Here is a 23,921-nt window from a genome sequence, read left to right on the forward strand (position 1 = left end):
CTAGTTTATCAGAGGTTGTATTAAATCAGAGGTTATATTAAAAATATAACATTTCAACATTATTTTTAACATACAATTGCTTTAACAGAAAGATATTATCAACACATTTCTATAGTTTTAATAACTCATTTCTAATTACTGATTCTTTTATTTTTGCCGCTATGACAGTAAATAATATTTGACTAGATATTTTTCAAGATACTAGATATTTCGTCACCTTATAATTATAAGGTTCTATCTGACAATTTTTCGAATTTTTCAATATTGAGTTATTAACATATTCTTATTAAATGACAACTTATTTACATTATGGGATGTTTTTTATAAGTTGTTTACATTTTAAGACTTTTTATTTAAAAAACAAATGTTACACACACACACTGTTTGCTATATGGAATGCAAAAAACTTTGAAGCTAAAAATATCAAAATCATTCAGAACGCAGATAGAACCTAATAATTCTAATGTGACGACTTTTCAAGTGACATTTAAAGGCTTAAACAGGTGAATTCGACAAGTTAGGGTAATTAATGATGGTTTGTTCTGTAGACAATCAAAATAAATAATGCTTAAGGGGCCTAATAATTTCTACCTTAAAACTGTTTTAAAAACATAAAAAAAATATATATTTTAGCCGATATAAAACAAGATATTCTCCAGAAAAAATAGAGGAAATACTTTGAAAATGTTTTTATATATTTACATATAAAATGAAAAGTAACTAGTAACTATTTACTTGAGTAATTTTTTCATCAGATACTTTTTTTTACTTTCAAATAACTTTTAAGATTGTTACTTTTTACATGAGTAAAAATTTCCGCACGTACTCTTACTCAAGTATAGATTTTGGATACTCTACCCACCTCTGTGTATGAAGTAATCTCGACTAAAGTTCACGTAGTTTAGTTTAGTTTGTTGCTTTAATTAAAACTTTATCCACAAAAAGCTGATTAAATAAGCATGTCATTTTAAAGAACTTCTGTTTGTAATGTAAAGCGACGCCAACAACAGGGTGCGGATCCAAACGCAGGTTTATTAAATGGAATGGTCAGGCAAGCAACAGTCAACACAGGAGCAAACAGATGTATACAGGTAATCCAGAGTCGTAATTAAATAAACAGGCAGATGGTCAAAAGGCAGGCAGCAGACAAGAATAAACAAATAAAACAAAGCAAGGTTCAAACACGGAAGGCAAGGAAACCGCGTCGTAATGTTCACAGTTCATTATAACAATACTCAGCAGCTTCTGTGTGTTTGTGTGCTGACTTAATAGTCCCTGTAATCAGATCATGAGCAGCTTCAGCTGTGAGTGTTTGCAGTCAGACAAGATCTAGGCCAGGTGTCTGAGTGGTGCATGACTGGATCTTGTAGATCTTTTGCTGGTAGATTTGTAGTTCTTCAGCGATCTGTATGGGCTAGATTGCTGGGACGCCAACTTATTCAGCATATGTTTTACGCAGCGGATGCCCTTCCAGCTGCAACCCATCACTGGGAAACATCCATACACACTCATATACTCACATAGTCTACAGACAATTTAACCTACCCAATTCACCTGTATCACATGTCTTTGGACTGTGGAGGAAACCGGAGCACCTGGAAGAAACCCACACAAACAACTGACCCAGCAGATGGCGAGCGGGACCACAGTATAACCAAAGAGCTTAGAATGACCAAGAGGCGACACTCTAGTGTAATTTGGGAAACAGCCACTAGAGGGCGCGGCGGCCATTTTGGAATGAAAACTCCAGTAGAACAACAGCGTATTATAAGTCTGTTAAACAAACTATTAAAAGTGCTGATGATTGTGATAATAAGTGTTGTTTTGTCGTCTTTCAGGTTGTATCTAAGTTTTAATGCGGTTTTTAACTAAATAAATAAAAAACAAAGCAGCTGCTTGCCATCGCGATAGTAATGACATCCTATGGACAGCCGATCGCTTTCACTGCAAAATGGCGGAATCCAGGGCTGCTGCTGGGTGCTGCTACTGCAATGGAACGTTCAACTGAGTGTCGCCTCTTGGTTATTCTAAGCTCTTTGGTATAACTCCCACGTCTTCCTAGACTTCAGCCAATGATCCAACAGGTGCGCGGGCTCTAACCGAAAGCGGGAGCCGCGTCTCTACAGCAACCTCTCGGACACAACCTCTCCAATGCAGCGTCTCGCGATAATTGCAAACAAGATATATGGATCATATTTATTATCACTTGGCTGTAACGGAGGAACGCCATCAAATGTAGCGAAGTAAGAGTAATTATTTTTCTCTAATAATTTACTTGAGTAAGAGTAAAAGTACACATTTTTAAATTAACTCAAAAAGTACTCGTCACCCAATAATTTCACTCAAGTAAATGTAACTCGTTACTTCCCACCTCTGTTCATACATTCACAAAAAATCACCAAATCACCAGCACATTTAGAGAATTAGATGAACAAATGTTAGTGATCCTAAAAGATTTGTTTGATATTTGGCTCCTAATGTATCAACGCTGCGTACGCACAAAAACTTTGCGTACGCCAGGTTTCACGCTCAGAATCGCTCACGTTTGGATTTACCAACGATGAACTGAACGTGGGAATGTGCGCAGCTTCACGGCAGCTTTATGGCTGGCATACGCACATTTTTTGTGCGTGTCTGTTTTATTTCCATTGGCGACTCCTAGAGGCAGTTGTGTTAAATTCCTCTCCACAAAGTGTCTGAGCCTTTTAATGGCAGCTGTATGAGACGGGTTCATCTAGCAGGTATATAAGGTTTCCATACCATACAGTTAACCAGCTAAACATTAAAGCACAATTTGCAGCGGTCGTCTGTTTTCCCAATGTAATCTGAGCTATCTACTGCACACACATTACTATAAAGACACTATCTGAAGATGAATTTGCATGCGTGAATCAGAAACATTTCCATTCAATAAATGTGCAAATAAAATATGATGCACAGACTTGATTCCTACTTGTCTTTCTCGTGATAAATATTTGGCAAAATCTGATATTTAGCGGGGGAAAAAACAAGAAAGAGTTCATCAGACGCTGGATTCGAACCGAGTTCATGCTCGAACGTGTCAAAACATGTTAACATGCGATTTACAAGTTGCACCACTGAGACTGTTAAGGGTACTGCAACATTTTACACCTATAAATCACACTATTTCTCTTTTAACTCCACAGTGCGATGTTCAGACCCAACTGTGTTAACCGCATCAGCTAAACTCTCCCACTCTATTTTTTTTTCTTTTGTTGTTAATTCCGAAAAACAAACTTGCAAATAACACCGCTTTTCTCCGGTCTACCTCCGAAAGCAGCACCTCCAATTCACATTCTGTTCAAAGTTTCTCTTCTTGCTTGCTTTTGCCTTTGCTTTTTCGTTGGGTTTTGCCAAAGTATAGTCATTAGCATATTCATACGGGGGACGAGGCAGGGAGGGGTTTTGTGCTCGAGCATGTTGCGCTCAGTTTCACGTTCATTCAGATGTACAAAAGAATATGCGTGAGATTCGGCGTACGCAGTGTTTCATACATCTGAATTTTTTTCTGCGTACGCACATTTACAGCTTTGTGCGTACGCAATGTTTTAGTATGATTTCCACATAAGTCTTCGTACATGAGGCCCCAGGGCATTCTTTGTGTCTAAATACATTTCGGGCCACTATATGCATACTGTATCATCAATTATGAAACAAACAGACCTGTATATAATCTTACCTAAATCAGTTTTGCAGTCTTCTGTGCTGCAGTTCTGTACACTGTCGGGTTTATTGATTATTGCACACATTGACGCCTTTTCTTCTTCGCCGGATTCCTCATTTATGCACCTCACCGCTCGCTTCTGAACCCCTCCACCACAACTTCTGGAGCACTGTCAATCAAAATAAATCAATACATATATTTAAAAAAAATTGTACAGGATGAACTCTGGAATATGAATGCCACACCCACCTGATTAAAAAACAAAAAAAACAATACTTCTGACTAGCTAAAGGAAGTTATGAATTAAAGATTGCAAGCCACTTTTAATTATGCTTTAAAGGGGTCCTATTATTCCCCTTTTACAAATATGCCTCTGACGTCTCTAGAGTGTGTATGTAAAGTTTCATGTAAAAATAGCACACAAAATTACTACACAACTCTTGATAACTCCCCCTTTCTTTCATCCAAATGGTCCCTTTTTGGTGTTTATATCAATCAATAATGAAGAGACCTGCAGTGCTGACTGACCACCAGCCACTAGCTATGTTTCTATCCAAAAATGCGAATGACCTTTATGCGCAAAACTGGATTATTGCATAAAAGACGTGCAAATAAAACAGAGTTTCCTTCAAAGCGAACAAAATCGTCACTTTCTGATTAACTGGCGCCAAAAACTGAAAAAAAATCAATTTGCTGCAGTAGGAGAAGCTGCGTCAATCTTTTCTTCATTGAATAAATGACTTGCGCCTCAGAAGGCAATCCCGACACGCAGTGAACGCGCGGTGGCGTTTGAAGGCGTGAGACGCGGAGCACTGGCGCTCTTGTTTCTGGAGGTCATTAATAATATAATAACACTAATACTGAAACGGTAAGGCGTTTTAGATCCACCAAAACAACATTTCAGATGGTTTACAGTGTGCTCAGCCTGATGGTTTGTCCATTCGCACACATTTTATTCATCACATGATCTCTTATAACAAAATCACATGACCTTTTTTAATGCGCATGCTGGAGTTTGTACAGTAAAAGTGTTTCCATCGTAGTTTATGCGCCTCTTTACTTATCGAATAAAAAGTTTATCCTACTCTGTTATGCGCATATGTTTTATGCGCATTTTCAAAATTTATGCGCATCATGGCGTTTCCATCAACTGTTTATGCGCATATGCAAAATGCGCATAAAAATAGGTGGATGAAAACGTAGCTAATTTTGGACACTTCCGACGGCGTGCTTACATTTTAACTGCACAAACTAAACTTAAATATCTAAACTATCCAAAAAAGAAATAACCAAAAGGATAATTTCTCAAATATTCCACTCAGCTCAAGGCATCTACACCACCTGGGGCATTGCTAGACATAAAGCTCTACTGGGGCACAGCTCCCCATAAATGAACATTATACAGTTGAAGTCAGAATTATTAGCCCCCCGTTTATTTTTTCACATATTTCTGTTGAACGGAGAGATTTTGTCAACACATTTCTAAACATAATAGTTATAATAACTCATCTCTCTCTAATATCTGATTTATTTTCTCTTTGCCATGATGACAGTACATAATATTTTACCAGATATTTTTCAAGACACTTATATACAGCTTAAAGTGACATTTTATATATATATATATATATATATATATATATATATATATATATATATATATATATATATATATATATATTGTAGTGAGTATACCAATGCCACATCGCCCTGGTCCCATATTCACCCCAGCTGACACCTCATCAGCACCAGATCGCTCACAGCTGGACCTCATCAGCCGGAGAGGCATAAAAGCCAGCCCCACACAGGAGGAAGACGAGCTTCATTTACACATGACTCCCTGAGTTAACGCTGGTGTCTCGCTATCTCTCCCACAGCGGACTCCAGCTCGTGAACGATCCAACACCCGAACTCTCACTATCCTTCACCTTCTCCCCAGAGCACCAGAGCACCACAACCAAGAAGAGCACCGTATTTTCACACTATTCACCTTGTAAATAAAGCACCCTCCGGGGACTTGTTTGTAACCAATGCTACTGTGTTTGTGTTTTCCCTCTGCCTCGCTACAATATATTTTATTGTTATTATACAATTATTATTCTAAATAAGAAATTAATTCTAAATTTATTTGGAAAACAATCTAAAGACACAACTAGAGTGATGCTAAGTTCATTTAAGAAATCTATAGCATAATTATATTTTTTTACAATGAAATTCTAAAGACAACTCAATAGAATACAAAAAAAAGGTGTTTTATAGCATTATCAGTTGTGTGTTGTCTTAGACCCAACTCATGGCCGAGAATTAGGTTTATTAAGTCTCCCTCCCTGACTTCATCCCTCTTTTTTGCTTTATACAAAAAATCTATCAGGAGCTTAGTCAAAATAAGATCACTATCATATTATTAAGACTTTAGTTTTGGCGACTTGCAAAACTCACTGCGTGCCAACACCTCGTCTTAATTCTTGGATTACCACTCTTAATTAATACACTTGCATATTCGTTTCTCAAAGCATTTACTGGGGCACTGGCAATTTTTACTGGGGAACGTGCCCCAATAAATGGGGTCTAGCGACGCTCCTGTACACAACCATAGTTTTTAGAGGTCACTATTATCACCAAAATAATGCAGTGAAAGCCATCATTTCAAATTCATTCATTTTCCTTCAGCTTAGTCTGTATTTCAGAGGTCACCACAGCGGAATGAACCACTAACTATTCCAGCAAATGTTTTACGCAGCGGATGCTTTTTCAGCCGCAACCCAGTACTAGGAAACAAACATACACACATTCACACACACACTCATACACTACATCCAATTAAGTTCATCCAATTCACCTATAGTGCATGTCTTTGGACTGTGGGGAACACCGGAAGGAAACCCAGGAGAGAACATGCAAACTCCACACTGAAATGACAACTGGCCCAGCCGGGACTCAAACCAGTGACCTTCTTGCTGTGAGGCGACAATGCTAACCACTGAGCCACCGTGCCGCCCATCATTACAAATGAAAATATTTTTCAAACCAAACCTATTTTTTTCAATGTAAAATAGACTGAATTGGGCTAATTACCTGATTAAATCAACTTCTTTCACTACAACATGATCAGATGTGTTTTTGTCAATCACAAGAAGACAATACATAAATACAGATGTAAATAGGGTCTAAATGGTACCCCTTTAAAGTGGACCTATTATGCCTCTTTTTACAAGATCTAAAATAAGTCTCTAGAGTGTGTATGTGAAGTTTCAGCTCAAAATGCCCTATGAATAACCTTTTATAACTCTTTGAAACTGCCTTTATAGGCTTTGATCCTAATTGTGCCATTTTGCTGACCGTCGCTTTAAATTCAAATGAGATTGAGTTCTTTTTAAAACAGGGAGGAGCAACAATGCCTATGTGTCAGCATAGCAGCAGATTCAAAACTCTAATACTCTGATTCTCACTCAAGGCTATCTATGCTGATGAGGCAGAGATCGTCACTAGTGGGCGGGGCTTTCCCCCTTTAATGACACGCAGAAAGGTAGAATGTCAATCAAAGTGTTTCCGTTTTCATGAAGTGTGATTATACAAATATAATTAATAATTTTTTACTATTAAAGCTTTGTTATATTCACACACTGTTGCCACACAACTGTGTTTAAACCCCTTATAAAAGGGATTTCTGCATAATAGATGCTCTTTAAAAAAGGACAAAAGGTTTATTATGCAGCATTTTAATAAGAAATAAACAAGGCTGCATTATTAAAAAATATTAAAGTAATATATGTCAAAACATTGCATTTGTCAACATTTCAAGCCTGACAACTCCTCTTTAGAAATGAATATTTAAACATACTAATGTTTTTATTGTTGTAACATTTGAGAGTGTATCACCTGACTCCAGGCTTCAGTTGCCCAGCCGGCGCACGGCTGCAGATGGCAGGACTCAGTGCTGTTGGGTTTGAGTGTGACATTGCAGTGCTGGTTCTCGGGACAGTACACAAGCCTTTCCTTCACTCCATGTCCACAGCTTTTTGAGCACTGTCAATCACAGGTGACAAAAATAAAATAAAAATCACACTTTATTTTAGTCGAATTCTCGCTTTTAATTATCCATTAAATATGAATCTCAATGAACTCCTGATTTGCTTCTTATTGAAAGTTTTTAAGGTTCTAGTCGGGTATGGGTAAGATTATGGGTGTAGAATTAGGGCCTACTCACACTTTGCCATCCGTACCGTGCCCAGGCGCGTTTCCCGGATCATTTGAGAAGTGTGAGTGCGCTGAATCGGGCTCAAGCACGGTTCACTTGGCCGGCACTGGCCCGGTTGGAAGAGGTGTGCCTGAGCGCGGTTCACAGCGCGGTGTGTGAGTGCAAAACGCGCCAAAGCCCGAAACTGAAAGCGAGACGTGACTTTTACGGGGCTGTTTCATATGGATTTATTAATCATTCTTACTGTTCAGTGAACGCAAACTGCCATAGTTTATTAAAGACGAGAACTCCTCACAGCATGACAGCTGCACGCCTTCAGCAGACCTCCTCATTCCTGCAGCACAAGAGTTTTATTATTGTTTATGAGCACCAAAAGTGGCAGATCTGTTCTGCGAAATATCTGACTGCGTGTCACCGCATCCCTAAGGACTGTTTGGCGAAATATTTGACTGCATGTCACTGCATATCAAACGACTGAAACGATATAACTAGAGAAATCTCCTCTGTGCTGCTGAGTGAGAGAGCGCTTGTCTCTGAACAGCCCAGCAGCGATGACGTAAGCGTGCCGAGGCTTGTTTGTGGTGTGAGTGCGGGCCCTCGGGGGAGACGGGAGGGGGGACAAGCGTGCTTTGGCCCGGTTCGAGGCAACTGTACCTAGTGTGAGTACGGCCTAAGATCATGCAGAATACAGTGTGGGAAATACACTCACTGGCCACCTTACTAGTATCATATTGGACCCCTTTTTGCCTTCAGAGCTGTCTTAATCCTTCGTGGCATAGGTTCAACAAGGTACTAGAAATATTCCTCAGACATTTTGCTCCATATTGGCATGATAGCATCACACAGTTGCTGCACATTTGTCGGCTGCATAACCATGACGCGAATCTCCCGTTCCACCATATGTTACGCCCTCGAAGAACAAGAAAAAAAAAAAGAGAGGGGGAAGCCAAGTCACGTTTCAAAAGTTTATTTTTAAGCCCACTGTGACCAAACATTAGGCAAAACGCCCCGCCAACTCGCTAGCCGTTGGTCTCCGTCGAACCCTTAGAATCAGGTCAAGAGTCTCTCTCAAACAGTGGCAAGATGCTGATAAAAGAGCGCACACTTGAACTCAGGTGTTCCCCGTCCACCTGATTATGCTCTGTAATGTTACAGCACATCTGTAGAGGGAGCAAAACACACAGACAGACACGGCAGACAAATGACAGCCCAGCAGGCGTCACACCAGAGGTGCTCTATTGGATTGAGATCTGGTGACTGTAGAGGCTATAGGAGTGCAGTGAACTCATTGTCATGTTCAAGAAACCAGTCTGAGATGATTCACACTTTGACATGGCGTGTTATCCTGCTGGAAGTAGCCATCAGAAAACAATACTCAGGTAGGCTGTGGCATTGATACAATGCTCAATTGGTACTAATGGGCCCAAAGCGTGCCAAGAAAATATCCCCCACACCATTACACCACCACCTCCAGCCTGAACTGTTGATACAAGGCAGGATGGATCCATGCTTTCATGTTGTTGAAGGCAAATTATGACCCGACCATCCGAATGTTGCAGCAGAAACTTAGACTCATCAGACCAGGCAATGTTTCTCCAATCTTCTATTGTCCAGTTTTGGTGAGCCTGTGTGAAATGTAGCCTCAGTTTCCTGTTCTTAGCTGACAGGAGTGGCACCTGGTGTGGTCTTCTGCTGCTGTAGCCCATCCACCTCAAGGTTGGACGTGCTGTGCGTCTTCTGCAGACTGCGGCTGTAACAAGTGGTTATTTGAGTTTGTTGCCTTTCTAACCGCTGGAACCAGTCTGGCCATTCCCCTCTGACCTCTGGCATCAACAAGGCATTTGCGCCCGCAGAACTGCCGCTCACTGGATATTTCCTCTTTTTCAGACAATTGTCTGTAAACCCTAGAGATGGTTGTGTGTGAAAATCCCAGTAGATCAGCAGTTTCTAAAATACTCAGACGAGCCCTTCTGGCACCATCAACCATGCCACATTCAAAGTCACTTAAATCATCTCTCTTCCCCATTCTGATGCTCAGTTTAAACTGCAGCAGATCGTCTTGACCATGTCTAGTTGCTGCCATGTGATTAGCTGATAAGAAATTTGCTTTATTACCTAATAAAGTGGCCACTAAATTTTTTAAGTTTTTTTTTTTCCTGGGAATTGTATTTCTTAAGAAGCTGTTGACAGAATTAAATTTTTGGTAAAAACCCAAACAATACAAGCATAAAAATAAAACAAAACAAAAATCTAAAAAAATTTGTTATGTTTAATAACAATGAAATGTTTTTTTTTTTTTTTTTGGTGATGGCAGCTTAAAGAGGCCTCTTATATGGAAAGTGAAGTCACATGCATTGTTCAGGTGTGAGTTTTCTTTTTACAGTCTTCAACAGAGTGTAAAAATCTTAATGGTTCTACTGAAATGATCACTGATCCTGAGTTCAGTACCTCTCCCCAGGGCGAATGCATCCACTGCAGGCAGGGCAGAGTGTTGCAGGGCAGACTACTGGGTGGTTTGTGCGAAAGAGCCTGACAGTGAAAAGGCCTCAGTGGACGCCTGTTCTGAGTATCAATGCACTGCACTTCTCGATACTTCATATCGGTCACACAGCCTTCAGGACACTAAAGAGAAAGAGGGAGGCATGTCATGGTTCATAGAACAGCTGCACAATATGTTGTTTCAGTATTGGTATAATAATAGGCGTGGGATGATAAACGGTTTCAAGGTTTACAACGGTTTGGAAATTCAAAGTTTCATTCATTCCTTTTCCTTCAGCTAAGTCCCTTTATTCATCAGGGGTTGCCATAGCAGAATGAACCGCCAACTAATACAGCATATGTCTTACATATGCTCTTCCAGCTGCAACCCAGTACTGAGAAACACCCATACACACTCATTCACACACATACACTACGGCCAATTTAGTTTATTTAATTCACCTATGGTGCATGTCTTTGGACTTGTGGGGAAAACCAGAGCACCCGGAGCAAAACCCACGCCAACACAGGGAGAACATGCAAACTTCACACAGAAATGCCAACTGGCCCAGCCGGGACTCGAACTAGCGACCTTCTTGCTGTGCGGTGACAGTGCTAACCACTGAGCCACTGGAATTGCAATATGTTTATTCATTCATTTATTTTCTTGTCGGCTTAGTCCCTTTATTAATCCGGGGTCGCCACAGCGGAACGAACCGCCAACTTATCCAGCAAGTTTTTACGCAGCGGATGCCCTTCCAGCCGCAACCCATCTCTGGGAAACATCCACACACACATTCACACACACACTCATACACTACGGAAAATTTAGCCAACCCAATTCACCTGTACCGCATGTCTTTGGACTGTGGGGGAAACCGGAGCACCTGGAGGAAACCCACCCGAAGACAGGGAGAACATGCAAACTCCACACAGAAATGCCAACTGAGCCGAGGTTCGAACCAGCGACCCAGCGACCTTCTTGCTGTGAGGCGACAGCACTACCTACTGCGCCACTGCCTCGCTCAATTGCAATATGTATTGCAGAAAAAAAAATATCACAAGTTTTTTCCAATATTGTGCAGCCCTAGTTGATAGCAAGCATTCCGTGATTTGGTATTGTTTAAAAACATAATTTCACCTTGGACCAGTTTCCAGTCTTCCAGACGGCACAGGGTCGCAGGTTGCATCGTCTGGCCGGTTCTGGCTTCTTCACACTGGCACAGTCTTCCTCTTGCTTTGAGCTGCAGGAGACGGACCGCCACACTGCACCAAGACCACACGAAGTAGAGCACTAGGAGAAACAACGCACATTAAACAGCATCTAAAGTACAGGTGAAGTTAAAATGATTCACCCTCCAGTGATTTTTTTTTCTTTCTTTTTTGAATATTATCAAACAGAGGATGGAATTTTTCACAATATTTGCTATAATATTTTTTCTACTGGAGAAGTATTTGTTTGTTTTTTTAGCTAGAATAAAAGCAGTTTTTTATTTTATTAAAACAATTTTAAGGTCAACATTATTAGCAATATATATACTGCATATTTTCGATTGTCTACAGAGCATCCATCGTTATACAATGACTTGCCTAATTACCTTTAGGCAATTAGGGTTACTGCTTTGAACACTTGTATCTTGGATTCACCTCTGTTGTATTTATTGTTATACTGGTGAGCGTGACAGAACGAACTGACCGTGAAACAAAGGACTGGTGACAAAAGTCAACAGCATCTTTAGAAATATGTTTTCTGAAAAAAATTGTGTCATGTTCAATACTTATTCCCCCCACTGTATATTTGAATATACAGTGCATCTGGAAAGCTTCACTTTTTCACATTTTGTTATGTTACAGCCTTATTCCCGAGGCAGTGGCGCAGTAGGTAGTGCTGTCCCCTTACAGCAAGAAGGTCGCTGGTTCGATCCTCGGCTCAGTTGGCGTTTCTGTGTGGAGTTTGCATGTTCTCCCTGCCTTCGCGTGGGTTTCCTCCGGGTGCTCCGGTTTCCCCCACAGTCCAAAGACATGCGGTACAGGTGAATTGGGTAGGCTAAATTGTCCATAGTGTATGAGTGGGTGTGTGAATGTGTGTGTGGATGTTTCCCAGAGGTGGGTTGCGGCTGGAAGGGCATCCGCTGCGTAAAAACTTGCTGGATAAGTTGGCAGTTCAGTCCGCTGTGGCGACCCCGGATTAATAAAGGGACTAAGCCGACAAGAAAATGAACAGCCTTATTCCAAAATAGATTAAATTCATTTATTTCCTCAAAATTCTACACACAATAACCCATAATGACAATGTGAAAAAGATTTGTTGAAATTGTTGCAAATTTATTAAAAATAAAAAAGCTGAAAACTTACATGTACATCAGTATTTACAGCCTTTGCGGTGAAGCTCTAAATTGAGCTCAGGTACGTTCTGTTTCCACTGATCATTCTTGAGATGTTTCAGCAGCTTCATTGGAGTTCACCTGTGGTCAGTTCAGTTGATTGGACATGATTTGAAAAGGCACACACCTGTCTATATAAGGGCCCAGGGTTGACAGTCACAGGGCTGATAGTGGAAAAAATTCCTGAGCCTGAACTTTTTTTCCTTGCCCCTGAGGTGAGTAGGGGTGGGGGTATTATGTATGCAACGCACTTTTAACACATAACTTGTGGGCCCCTGGGCCCAAATATATTAACAGCCTATGTGTAACCCTGATCATCATTATTGTCAAGTGGCTCTTTTTAGACACATGCCAGTAATGTCAGTGACACATGCCAGTGTCAGTGATCTTGTGACATGTGCCAGTAGGTGTCAGTATAAGCACGTTATAAGCACATTAATCTTATAAGTCTCTTTGCTTTAATATTTAAAAATCATTAGGCAAATGACACCTGTTATCTTACATGCATATATGTTATGAGTTTTCAACATGCATTTTATTATAACTTTTTAAAGGATATTATTTAAAATACCTTAAAATGAAAATAAGTTAAATAATAAAATAAATGAATGAATTAAAAACATAGAGAAGTCCATATTGTAGGGTACAAAGGAACTGCCAGGATGCAATAATATACAGTACAACAGATAAGTGTAACCCCTCCCATACATAAGCATGCCACAATAAATTTGACTGACATGTACTGTCAAATGACTATATTACGTACAGAAGTATGACGACGAATACATAAAATAAATGCGTTTAAATTAAAACATCGTGGAGTAGCTCAGCAAATAAACTAACTTGCGACGCGATAAATTAGGTTAAAAGTCGCGTAATGATTAAATATGGTTTTGCTCGTGTTTATTGATGTCATAAGCTTCGCCGGGTGTCGATGTCACTGCAGTGGCATGCAGCGCGACACTCTGAGTGACACAGGTCACTACACATGCCACTAGCGAGTGACACATGACAGTGGAAAACCGGACGTGCCACCGGAAGTGTCACTACACTCAGTCATGTGCCAGTGTCATCTGTACGTCAGAGGTCGTGTCACTCCATGTTAAAACTGCTACTGTGAATCCGCGTTCAAGCGCACACAATAAGCTAAAACTCGCCCCAAGCACCGGCAAAAACAAATAACAATAAATGTGTCGAGGAAAGAGTAAGGACATAACTTAATTATTTATTAATAAACTTATTCTGAGTCAGTGTCGCAAAGATCCTGACTGGCAATCTCCTCTTGGACTCGCCTTTAGAGAGAATTCATCTTTACGGATTACATGAAGGAGTTTTTTTGTTTTCGATTTGTTTTATTACGTTAATTAATAATTTAAAGCTTTCTATAAATATATTTATGTCTGTGAGGCATATACATTTTGCTTCATTTTGTTAAGCGCTCCTGTTCAAAAACCAGACGACAGAAAGGGCATAATTTTGGTTTTCTTTATTTTATAAAAACGCTGTAACGTTTTTTGATGTATTACTCGTACTTTGTGAGCAACAATGACGGATAACTTTAAATTGCTCCCACTGAAAAAATGCAAGTGATTGCTCTGGCGCCTCAATGTCCTGCAAGCTTTTTATAAGCAAACTATGCGCCTAATAGCACACATTCTTTAACGTTTAAGCTACCATTGTTTTATACTTGAACTGTTTTATATCTTTTATTTTAGGCAAGTCGTGATGATCTGAGAAGGCAAACTGATCAAACAGACAATGATGGTCTTCCGCTGAGCGCTGTTCGTTAAAAAAACTTATTTTTAACGAAAAAAAAAAATGCTCCAAACGTTTTTCTAAATAAGCCGAATAAAAAACGAAACTAAATATAAACACTTTGCCATTAGGCTACATAAAAAACTGAACTATTTCAAAGCTGAAACACTAAGTTGTTTAAGGAGAAGGGGGAAATATATTTTTGTCCCGTCTATTGCTTCACCGTTATTTCGAGAATAAACCCAGCGTAAATATGCAGATGTCATTCCCAAAACATATCAGCGTATATGTGCCGAAAACGAAAGTTTCATACAAATTCTGAATGGATTATAGCCTGGAAAGTGCAAAGCACGCTCCTCTTATCACTAAAAAGCGTCACTAATCTTAGTTCATATAGAGATCTCATAAAGATCCGTTATAATTTATAAAGCTCTCAAAATTACACAATTAATCTTTTATTTACATGGCGTCTACACTCAAAAGATGATTCACGAGCACACAAAATGGCACTTAATAAAGACCAATCCGGCGCTTTCAGCAGTGAGTGAATTCTGTGAATAGAGAAATGACAGATCAATATCCGTGAACCTGATTTTTTCCCCCGCAGCCACAGTACGCCGGAAATCCGGCGTGGTGCCGGAACGCTATCACCCCTGCAGTCAAAGCACAAACCAAGCATGAAGACAAAAGAATTGTCTGTAGACCTCCGAGACAGGATTGTCTCGAGACACAAGGCTGGGGAAGGTTACAGAAACATTTCTGCTGCTCTGCAAGTTATAATGAGCACAGTGGCCTCCATCATCTGTAACTGGAAGATGTTTGGAACCACCAGGACTCTTCCTAGAGCTGGCCGGCCATCTAAGCTGAGTGATCGAGGGTGAAGAGCCTTAGTCAGGGAGGTGATCAAAAACCCGATGGTCACTCTGTCTGAGTTCCAGCGTTCTTCTGTGGAGAGAGGAGAACCTTACAGAAGGACAACCATCTGTGCTGCAATCCACCAATCAGGCCTGTATGGTAGTGTGGTGAGACGGAAGACACTCCCTGCCTGGAATTTGCCAAAAGGCATCTGAAGGACTCTCAGACCAGAAGAAACTAAATTCTCTGGTCTGATGAGACTAAAATTGAACTCTTTGGAGTGAATGCCAGACGTCACGTTTGGAGAAAACCAGGCACCGCTCATCACCAGGCTAAAACCATCCATTTTTCAGCAGCAGAAACTGGAAGACTAGTCAGGATAGAGGAAAAGATGAATGCAGCAACATACAGAGACACCCTCAATGAAAACCTGCTTTAGAGTGCTCTTGACCTCAGACTGGGGCGATGGATCATCTTCCAGCAGGACAATCACCCAAAGCACACCGGCAAAATATCAATGAAGTGGCTTCACAACAACTCTGTGAATGTCTTTGAGTGGCCCAGCCAGAGCCCAGACCCCAATCTTATTGAACATCTCTGTAGAGATCTGAAAATGGCTGTACACAGTCACTTTTCCATCCCACCTGATAGAGCTTGAGAGGTACTGCAAAGAGGAATGGGCAAAAAGTCCCAAAGACAGGTGTGCCAAGCTTGTGGCATCACATTCAAAGAGAGAATGCTGTAAATGCTGCCAAAATAACATCAACAAAGTGTTGAGCAAAGGCTATGAATACTGATGTACATGTGATTTTTCAGCTTTTTTATTTGTAACAAACTTGCAACAATTTAAAAAAATCGTCATTTATTGTCGTTATGGGTTATTGTGTGTAGAAGTTTGAGGAAATAAATGAATTTAATCCATTTTGGAATAAAGCTGTAACATAACAAAATGTGGAAAAAGTGAAGCGCTATCAATATTTTCCGGATGCACTGTATGCATCAAAAAGTATTTAAATTTCACAGGAGGGCTAACAATTAGTCTTCAACTATACCTGAACCTTCAAAACTATTCCATTGCTGCCATATAAGCACTAACATTTCCTTTTCAGGTAATGAAAGATAAGATAAATGAATTGAATTCTTACATCACTCCAGTTCCCCACTTTCCAAAAGGCATTCTTGCTGACAATCTGAGCGTTCAGATTCCCATCGTCATCATCTGTAATGGTCGTCATCTGCAGTTTCAGTCGGGCTGCTTTAAGCACATTGCTTTTATTGGGAACTTTCAGCGTTTGCAAGGCCTTTCTCAGTATCTTCACTGTAGGAACAGTTACCTGTGAACTTAGAGTGTTTAAATGTGACAGCGTTGGTTTTGGGGTAGAATTAAATTCATATAAGCTAGTTTTGGCACATGCATGCGTCGCCAGATGACCATCATATTGCGTCCGAATGGTAGTAGTAATGGCTGGTTTTGTTGTGCTAACTGGTGCACTCATTGTTATTGGTTGCACACTGGATATGAGCACTTCTTCAGGTTTGCTGGTGAACAAATCATCCTCACGTATCCGTTCTGGATCTTCTATGTAATCATAACCTGGTGTATAGCTTTTATCAGGAGGCTGCAGGTCTGTGCTTCCCTCCTCGTCTTCAGTAATTGTGGGAACTGCTACATTGTTTTTTTTTACTAGTATAAAGTCTTTGTCGTCTTCGTGGATGATATCCGATGTTGGGGAAGTGTTGGATTGTGTGGTAATGGGTGTAGAGGTGTTTGGAGGTGTGATAGTAGGGCTGTATTGTGTTGTTTGGGTCCCGGGGGGCTGGGTTGGGATTTTGCGTGGTCTGAATCGTGGTCCTGTCCATCGGTTAGTGGATGAGCAGCTCTGGAGGTTACAGAGGATTGTGGAGCGGGGTCGAGTGGCAGGGTTGCACCGGCTGGGTTGTTTTGCCACACACTTGACCATTCGCGACTTTATTCCTCCATCACAAGACTGGGAGCACTGCAAGACGCCACACATTTAAAAAGGAACATCACTTTAGGTTTAGACACAAAACATTTGCCATCTTTTGTGCGTTCACCATGTATGTGTTGCTAGGCCAAGTTTGTAGTCATGTTTCATGTGTACTTTAGGAACATTATCCATGTTCATTTGTAATATAGCAGCCTACCTCACTCCAGTTCCCCACAGTCCATTCTGAGCCACACGGTACGTCTCGGTTACAAGGAACTGCAGGTTTGGGTTTGAGCAGCTGCTTACAGTCACCAGGGTGCAGAACTCGCTCTTCTCCAGCCACCGTACGGACACACAGAATGGTGCGCTTTTTCACTCCGGTTGAACCGCATGTGGACGAGCACGTCTGCCATCCTCCAACCCACCACCTGAGGTCAGTACAGAGTTCATACAGATCATTTTAATACAACGGTGTCAAGTGTGAGGACAGAACCCAGACACAGATCAGCAATAAAAATACGCTCAACAAAAAACTGGACACAGAGCCCAGATAACAGCTTATATGGCTGGAATAAACAAAACAAAAAAAAAAACATGATAGTAATCATCATTTTAAATCAAAAATAAAATCAAACCGGGCAGAAAAACAGACATCAAACATCACATAACATGAGAAATAAATCAACAAGAGACAAAAGCACACTGGGAGAATAAATAGAGGAGCAGACGAAGACTAAAACGAGGAGGACAGGTGAGGCAAATTAACATGATGAACAGGTAACTAGATGAGTGGCCATGTGCTAACCATTGACTGTAAAAGATATTAGACATAGTATCCGCGACATCACTCATAGGTTTCTGAAGAGCGCAAATGAAGCAACAAGTAGGCGTGGCTAATCGTCGCCATTTTGTTTGCACGTCTTTGCACTGACGGAATTTAAACATCTTTCGTCTGGTGCAAACAGATAAATTGCTTATCCCTGCGTATCTCGTCACAAAGTGTTTTGTTAGAACACGGGGTTACAATGTAATCTGCTCACCTCTTGTTTACATTCATAATATTTATACCATTTGCTAATTATAATCTCATGTGGAACTCTGAATCTGTCTTATTTGAGAGTCTGCTACTGTCCACCGGAGGTCGCATTTCGGTCACGGATGCATGCTTTCAGAGCCTTTCTGAATGAATGAATAAAATACACGGTTTTCTAACAAGTCACCCTGGGGTGCTGAAATATAATTGGCTAAAATAGCAGTGAACGGGTTAAAAAGAACCAAAACAAAGACAGACATTCTGGCACGGAAAACCCATTTTCAAAGCAGAATATCTGAATTCAGAATTGTTTTTCAGATAAAACAAAAATGTTCACTTAGCATGTTTCTTAAATATCTACAAACATATTATGGGATTCTTATGCTTTAAGAGTCAAAAGCTCACATACAGCACCTTTATATCCTTGACTATTTAAAAAAAAAAAAAAAAAAAAAAAAATATATATATATATATATATATATATATATATATATATATATATATATGAACATTTATATGTATTTATGTACAGTTGAAGTAAGAATTATTAGCCCTCCTGAATTATTAGACCCCTTGTTTATTTTGTTCCTCATGTTCTGTTTACACATTTCTAAACATAATAGTTTTAATAACTCATCTCTAATAACTGATTTTTTTATCTTTGTCATGATGACAGTAAATAATATTTGACTAGATATTTTTCAAGACACTTCTATACAGCTTAAAGAGACATTTAAAGGCTTAACTAGGTTAATTAGGTTAACTAGGCAGGTTAGGGTAATTAGGCAATTTATTGTATAGCGATGGTTTGATCTGTAGACTATTGAAAAAAATTTGCTTAAAGGGGCTAATAATATATTGACCATAGAATTGTTTTAAATTATTAAAAACTGCTTTTATTCTAGCCAAAATAAAACAAATCAGACTTTCTCCAGACGAAAAAATATTATCAGACATACATTGAAAATTTTCTCAATCTGTTAAACATAATTTGGGAAATATTTTAAAAAGAAATAAAAAAAATCAAAGGGGGGGCTAATAATTCTGACTTCTGTATGTATTATATCATCTTGCATCAAAGATATGCATCAAATTACAAAAAACAAATGACCACTTATGTGAGGTGTTTCTAATGCAGTGTCTATGGGCCAGGAAAGTAAATTTGACGCTCTCTCCTCTGATTGATTTTGATTTAATTTGCACTTTAAAGAACATTTTTAAAAATTGTGTTGCATACATAATAAAAATATTAAGCTAACCTTATTAGAACCTTTAAATGTTAGCTGCGTATGAATAAAGCATACTGATAATTATGCAGAATTATACCTTGCAGGGCAGTCCCTGCTTTTGCACTTGCGATGTTTATCATCAGGACGTGTACTCGGATCACACAGGTTTTCCTCGACCACACCAACCTCTGGCTCAAAACAGCGCACAGGCTGATGCTGCTCACCTGAACAGATGCAAAAGATCACCAGTTATCAAATCCATGCTAGAATAACCTTCAGTGATGAAAACAAACTGAAAATACAGTTGAAGTCAGAATTATTAGCCCCCCTGAATTATTAGCCCGCTGTATATTTTTTTTCTTTAACAGAAAGAAGATTTCTTTAACACATTTCTAAACATAATAGTTTTAAAAAACTCATTTCTAATAACTTTATTTATTTATTTATTAATAACTTAAATTTATTTTATCTTTGCCATGATGACAGTACATATATTTGACTGGATATTTTTCAAGACACTTCTATACAGCTTAAAGTGACATTTAAAGGCTTAACTAGGGTAACTAGGCAAGTTAAGGTAATTAGGCAAATCATTGTTTATCAGTGGTTTGTTCTGTAGACAATTAGAAAAAAACAAATTGCTTAAGAGCGAGGCAGTGGCGCAGTCGGTAGAGCTGTCGCCTTACAGCAAGAAGGTCGCTGGTTCAAATCTCGGCTCAGTTGGTGTGTCTGTGTGGAGTTTGCATGTTCTCCCTGCCTTCGCGTGGGTTTCCTCCGGGTGCTCCGGTTTCGCCCACAGTCCAAAGACATGCGGTACGGGTGAATTGGGTAGGCTAAATTGTCCGTAGTGTATAAGTGTGTGTTTGGATGTTTCCTAGAGATGGGTTGCGGCTGGAAGGGCATCTGCTGCGTACAAACTTGCTGGATAAGTTGGCGGTTCATTCCGCTGTGGCGACCCCGGAATAATAAAGGGACTAAGCTGACAAGAAAATGAATGAATGAATGAATGAAATTGTTTAAGAGGGCTAATAATATTGACCTAAAAATAGTTTAAAAAAAATTTAAAACTGCTTTTATTCTAGCCGAAATAAAACAAAAAAGACTTTCTCCAGAAGAAAAAAATATTATAGAAAATACTGTGAAAAATTCCTTGCTCTGTTAAACATCATTTGAGAAATATTTGAAAAGAAAAAATTTAATGATTGTGACTTCAGCAGTATATTTTTAGTCATGTCTTCTTGTGTATCGTGTTTTCTACCAAGGCCACAAGTTGTGCTGCAGTCAGTCCAGGCTCCATGTTTCCAGATATACTCTGGTTCCAGGATTTCGTTTCCCAGCGGGCGACGCCTCTTAATGGTGTACTCGTACTTGACACCGGGATTCAGCTCTTGGAACAACAACTGAACAAGTCACAATGAAACAAAAATATCCATCATTTTATGACAATATGCAGATCATTTTGTGTTGCAAGTGCCGCCAGTCTTGGAAGCAAGAGCTGTGTTTGTCATGCAACTTTCATGCTTTCTCACATAAATAACGTCAGAAGAAGAGTGATTTATCAAACTAACGTTTTTATCTCTGCTATGAAAATAACATTATATTTTAATTACAGCTAAATTTGGTGTCATAAGAAACTCTTTCTGTCAGTCAATAGGCTGAAGGAATAGTCCATGTTCAATACAACAGGCTGTTTTTGTGATACATTAGCACAGAAAATAACAAAATGCTGCTTACAAAATGTATTTTTTAAGAAGTATTTTTGTAGTAAGTCAACAAACACAATAAAAGGCAAATGTGTATGTTTTTTGTACAACCCCAAATCATAAAAGTTGGGAGAGTATGGAAAACGCAAATAAAAAGACAATTGTCAAGATCACCAGTGATCGTACTTCATAGATCGCTGGATCTCACATACAATAACTCATGGACTACAAATCCGCCATTCATGGACTACATTTTCATACATGCACTCCGCTCACAGACACACATGGGCTGCGTCCGAAACCGCCTACTACTTGTAGTAGGTACTGCATTTGAATTTAAACGTACTACTCAGCCGTTAGAAAAGTATGTTCTATACAGTATGACTGTGAAAAGTATGAATGGAATTCAGACGTACTACATCCGCCATTTTGTCATGGTCACGTGACCTACTTGCGTCAGTTGCGTCGCCTCACTTCCATTCATGAATTCTCTCACGGGGCATTATGGGATAGTGCAGCATGCATGGGATGCACACTTCAGAATCTCGCCGGAAGTAGTAAGTCATCCGGGTACTTCTCGCCTACTGATTTTCGAATTCTAAGAATTCGGACATACTACTCGGCTCGCATACTGATTTTAGTGTACTATATAGTATGGAAGTATGAGCTTTCGGACGCAGCCATGCTTCCTCATTTAGACTGACTACACTCACACCACCTGAGGATTGTCAAACACTGATTACACACACTATTTAAGCAGCACACACACTCACTTCCTGGTCGAGTCATGTTATCTGTAAAGTAGCACTACAACGCGTTTCCCTAGCCTTGTTTGCCCGTGTATTTACCATGCCTTGTTTATCAAGTACTCTCTGTCTGCTGCTTGCCTTCTGACCTCTCGCCTGTTACTTCGACTACGATTCTGGACTGTCTTCATATATCCGTTTGTACCTGTGTTGACCATTGCTTGCCTGACCCCTGAATAACCCTGCACGTGGATCCTACTTCAGTTGTCTCTGTTACTCCCCGTGTTACAACAATACAACAAACATTATTGAATGTGTTCCTCGTGATTTTTTTTCATTTAAATAAACAAGTATTGTTATTTTGCTCCTTGAAACACATTTCTAAAACAGTTGGAACAGTAAAGCATTTAGCACTTTGTAATGTTGCCATTCCTTTTCACAACTCTAAAAAGACGTTTAGGGACTGAAGACATCAAGTAATGAAGTGTTTCAGGTGTATTTTTGTCCCATTCTTTCTGCAAACAAGTCTTAAGGTGTGCAACAGTACGGGGTCTTCGTTACCACATTTTGAGCTTCAAACTGCGCCACACATTCTCTATTGGATACAGGTCAGGACTGCAGGCAGGCCAGTTAAGTACCTGTATCGTTTTCCTTCACAGTCAGGACTATGTAATGTGTGCAGAATATGGTTTTGCATTGTCTTGTTGAAATATGCAACATTTCAATAATTTTCTCACGTATTTGATAGAAAATTGGCGATCCTCTGCCCATCTTTGCTCATAGATTTTAGCTCCAACCCTAATCAAACACACCTGAACAAGCTCAAGGTCTTACTAGGTATACTTCAAACACCCAGGCAGGTGCGTTGAGGCAAGTTGGAGCCAAACCCTGCAAAGACATCGTACCTCCAAGAACGAGATTGGTGACCCCTGGACTAGACCATTCTTGGTTGCTGCTTTTGTCATTATTTAACTAATTTACCTGATTACTAAACTGCTCCCGTTCCAACCAAGAACCAAAATTGAAATATGTGTTTATTTATTAAAAAAAATGTGTGTGTATATATATATATATATATATATATATATATATATATATATATATATATATATATATATATATATATATATATATATATATATATATATATATATATGTATATATATATGTATATGTATATATATATATATACATACATACATATATATATACATACATATATATATATATATATACATACATATATATATATATATATATATATATATATATATATATATATATATATATATACATATATATATATATACATACATATATATATATATATATATATATATATATATATATATATATATATAYAYATATATATATATATATATATACATATATATATATATATATATACATATATATATATATATATATATATATATATATATATATATATATATATATATATATATATATATGTATATATACATACATATATATATATATATATATATATGTAATAAACATATTTATTAAAAAAAATGTGTATGTATATATATATATATATATATATATATATATATATATATATATATATATATATATATATATATATATATATATATATATATATATATATATATGTAATTAAGAACACATTAAATAATGTTTGTAAGTAAATTTAGGAATCATTATTTCCTTTTTTTATTCATGTTTTCCATACTGTCCCAACTTTTTGTGAATCGGGGTTGTACACAACAGCAATTAAATTGTAAAACCTTCATTTATTGATATTAAAATAGTGTGAGAAAGCAGTTTGCTTACATTTTTTTTCTCAACAGAAGTTTGTTTCTGTTTACAATAAGGAATGTGCAAATCTCTTTACAGAAAGGGATTGGATGCATCTAATTAT

The 23,921-nt window shown here is 38.7% G+C and overlaps 1 protein-coding gene across 1 annotated transcript in view; it reads right to left on the reverse strand.

Annotated features, from left to right (window-relative positions):
- The window catches only part of adamts12 (ADAM metallopeptidase with thrombospondin type 1 motif, 12), a 55,812-nt gene that overhangs the window by 4,722 nt on the left and 27,169 nt on the right, over nt 1-23,921 (reverse strand). Inside the window, exons 12-19 of the mRNA XM_068221333.2 lie at nt 20,825-20,966; nt 19,664-19,790; nt 17,522-17,732; nt 16,501-17,352; nt 11,503-11,655; nt 10,332-10,505; nt 7,565-7,711; nt 3,701-3,854 (exon numbers count right to left, since the gene is read on the reverse strand). Of these exons, the coding sequence (XP_068077434.2) occupies nt 3,701-3,854; nt 7,565-7,711; nt 10,332-10,505; nt 11,503-11,655; nt 16,501-17,352; nt 17,522-17,732; nt 19,664-19,790; nt 20,825-20,966 (1,960 nt within the window). The remainder of the gene's footprint in view (nt 1-3,700; nt 3,855-7,564; nt 7,712-10,331; nt 10,506-11,502; nt 11,656-16,500; nt 17,353-17,521; nt 17,733-19,663; nt 19,791-20,824; nt 20,967-23,921) is intronic.

Source organism: Danio rerio, chromosome 5, assembly GCF_049306965.1.
Source record: "Danio rerio strain Tuebingen ecotype United States chromosome 5, GRCz12tu, whole genome shotgun sequence".
In the NCBI taxonomy this organism is placed as follows: Eukaryota; Metazoa; Chordata; class Actinopteri; order Cypriniformes; family Danionidae; genus Danio; species Danio rerio.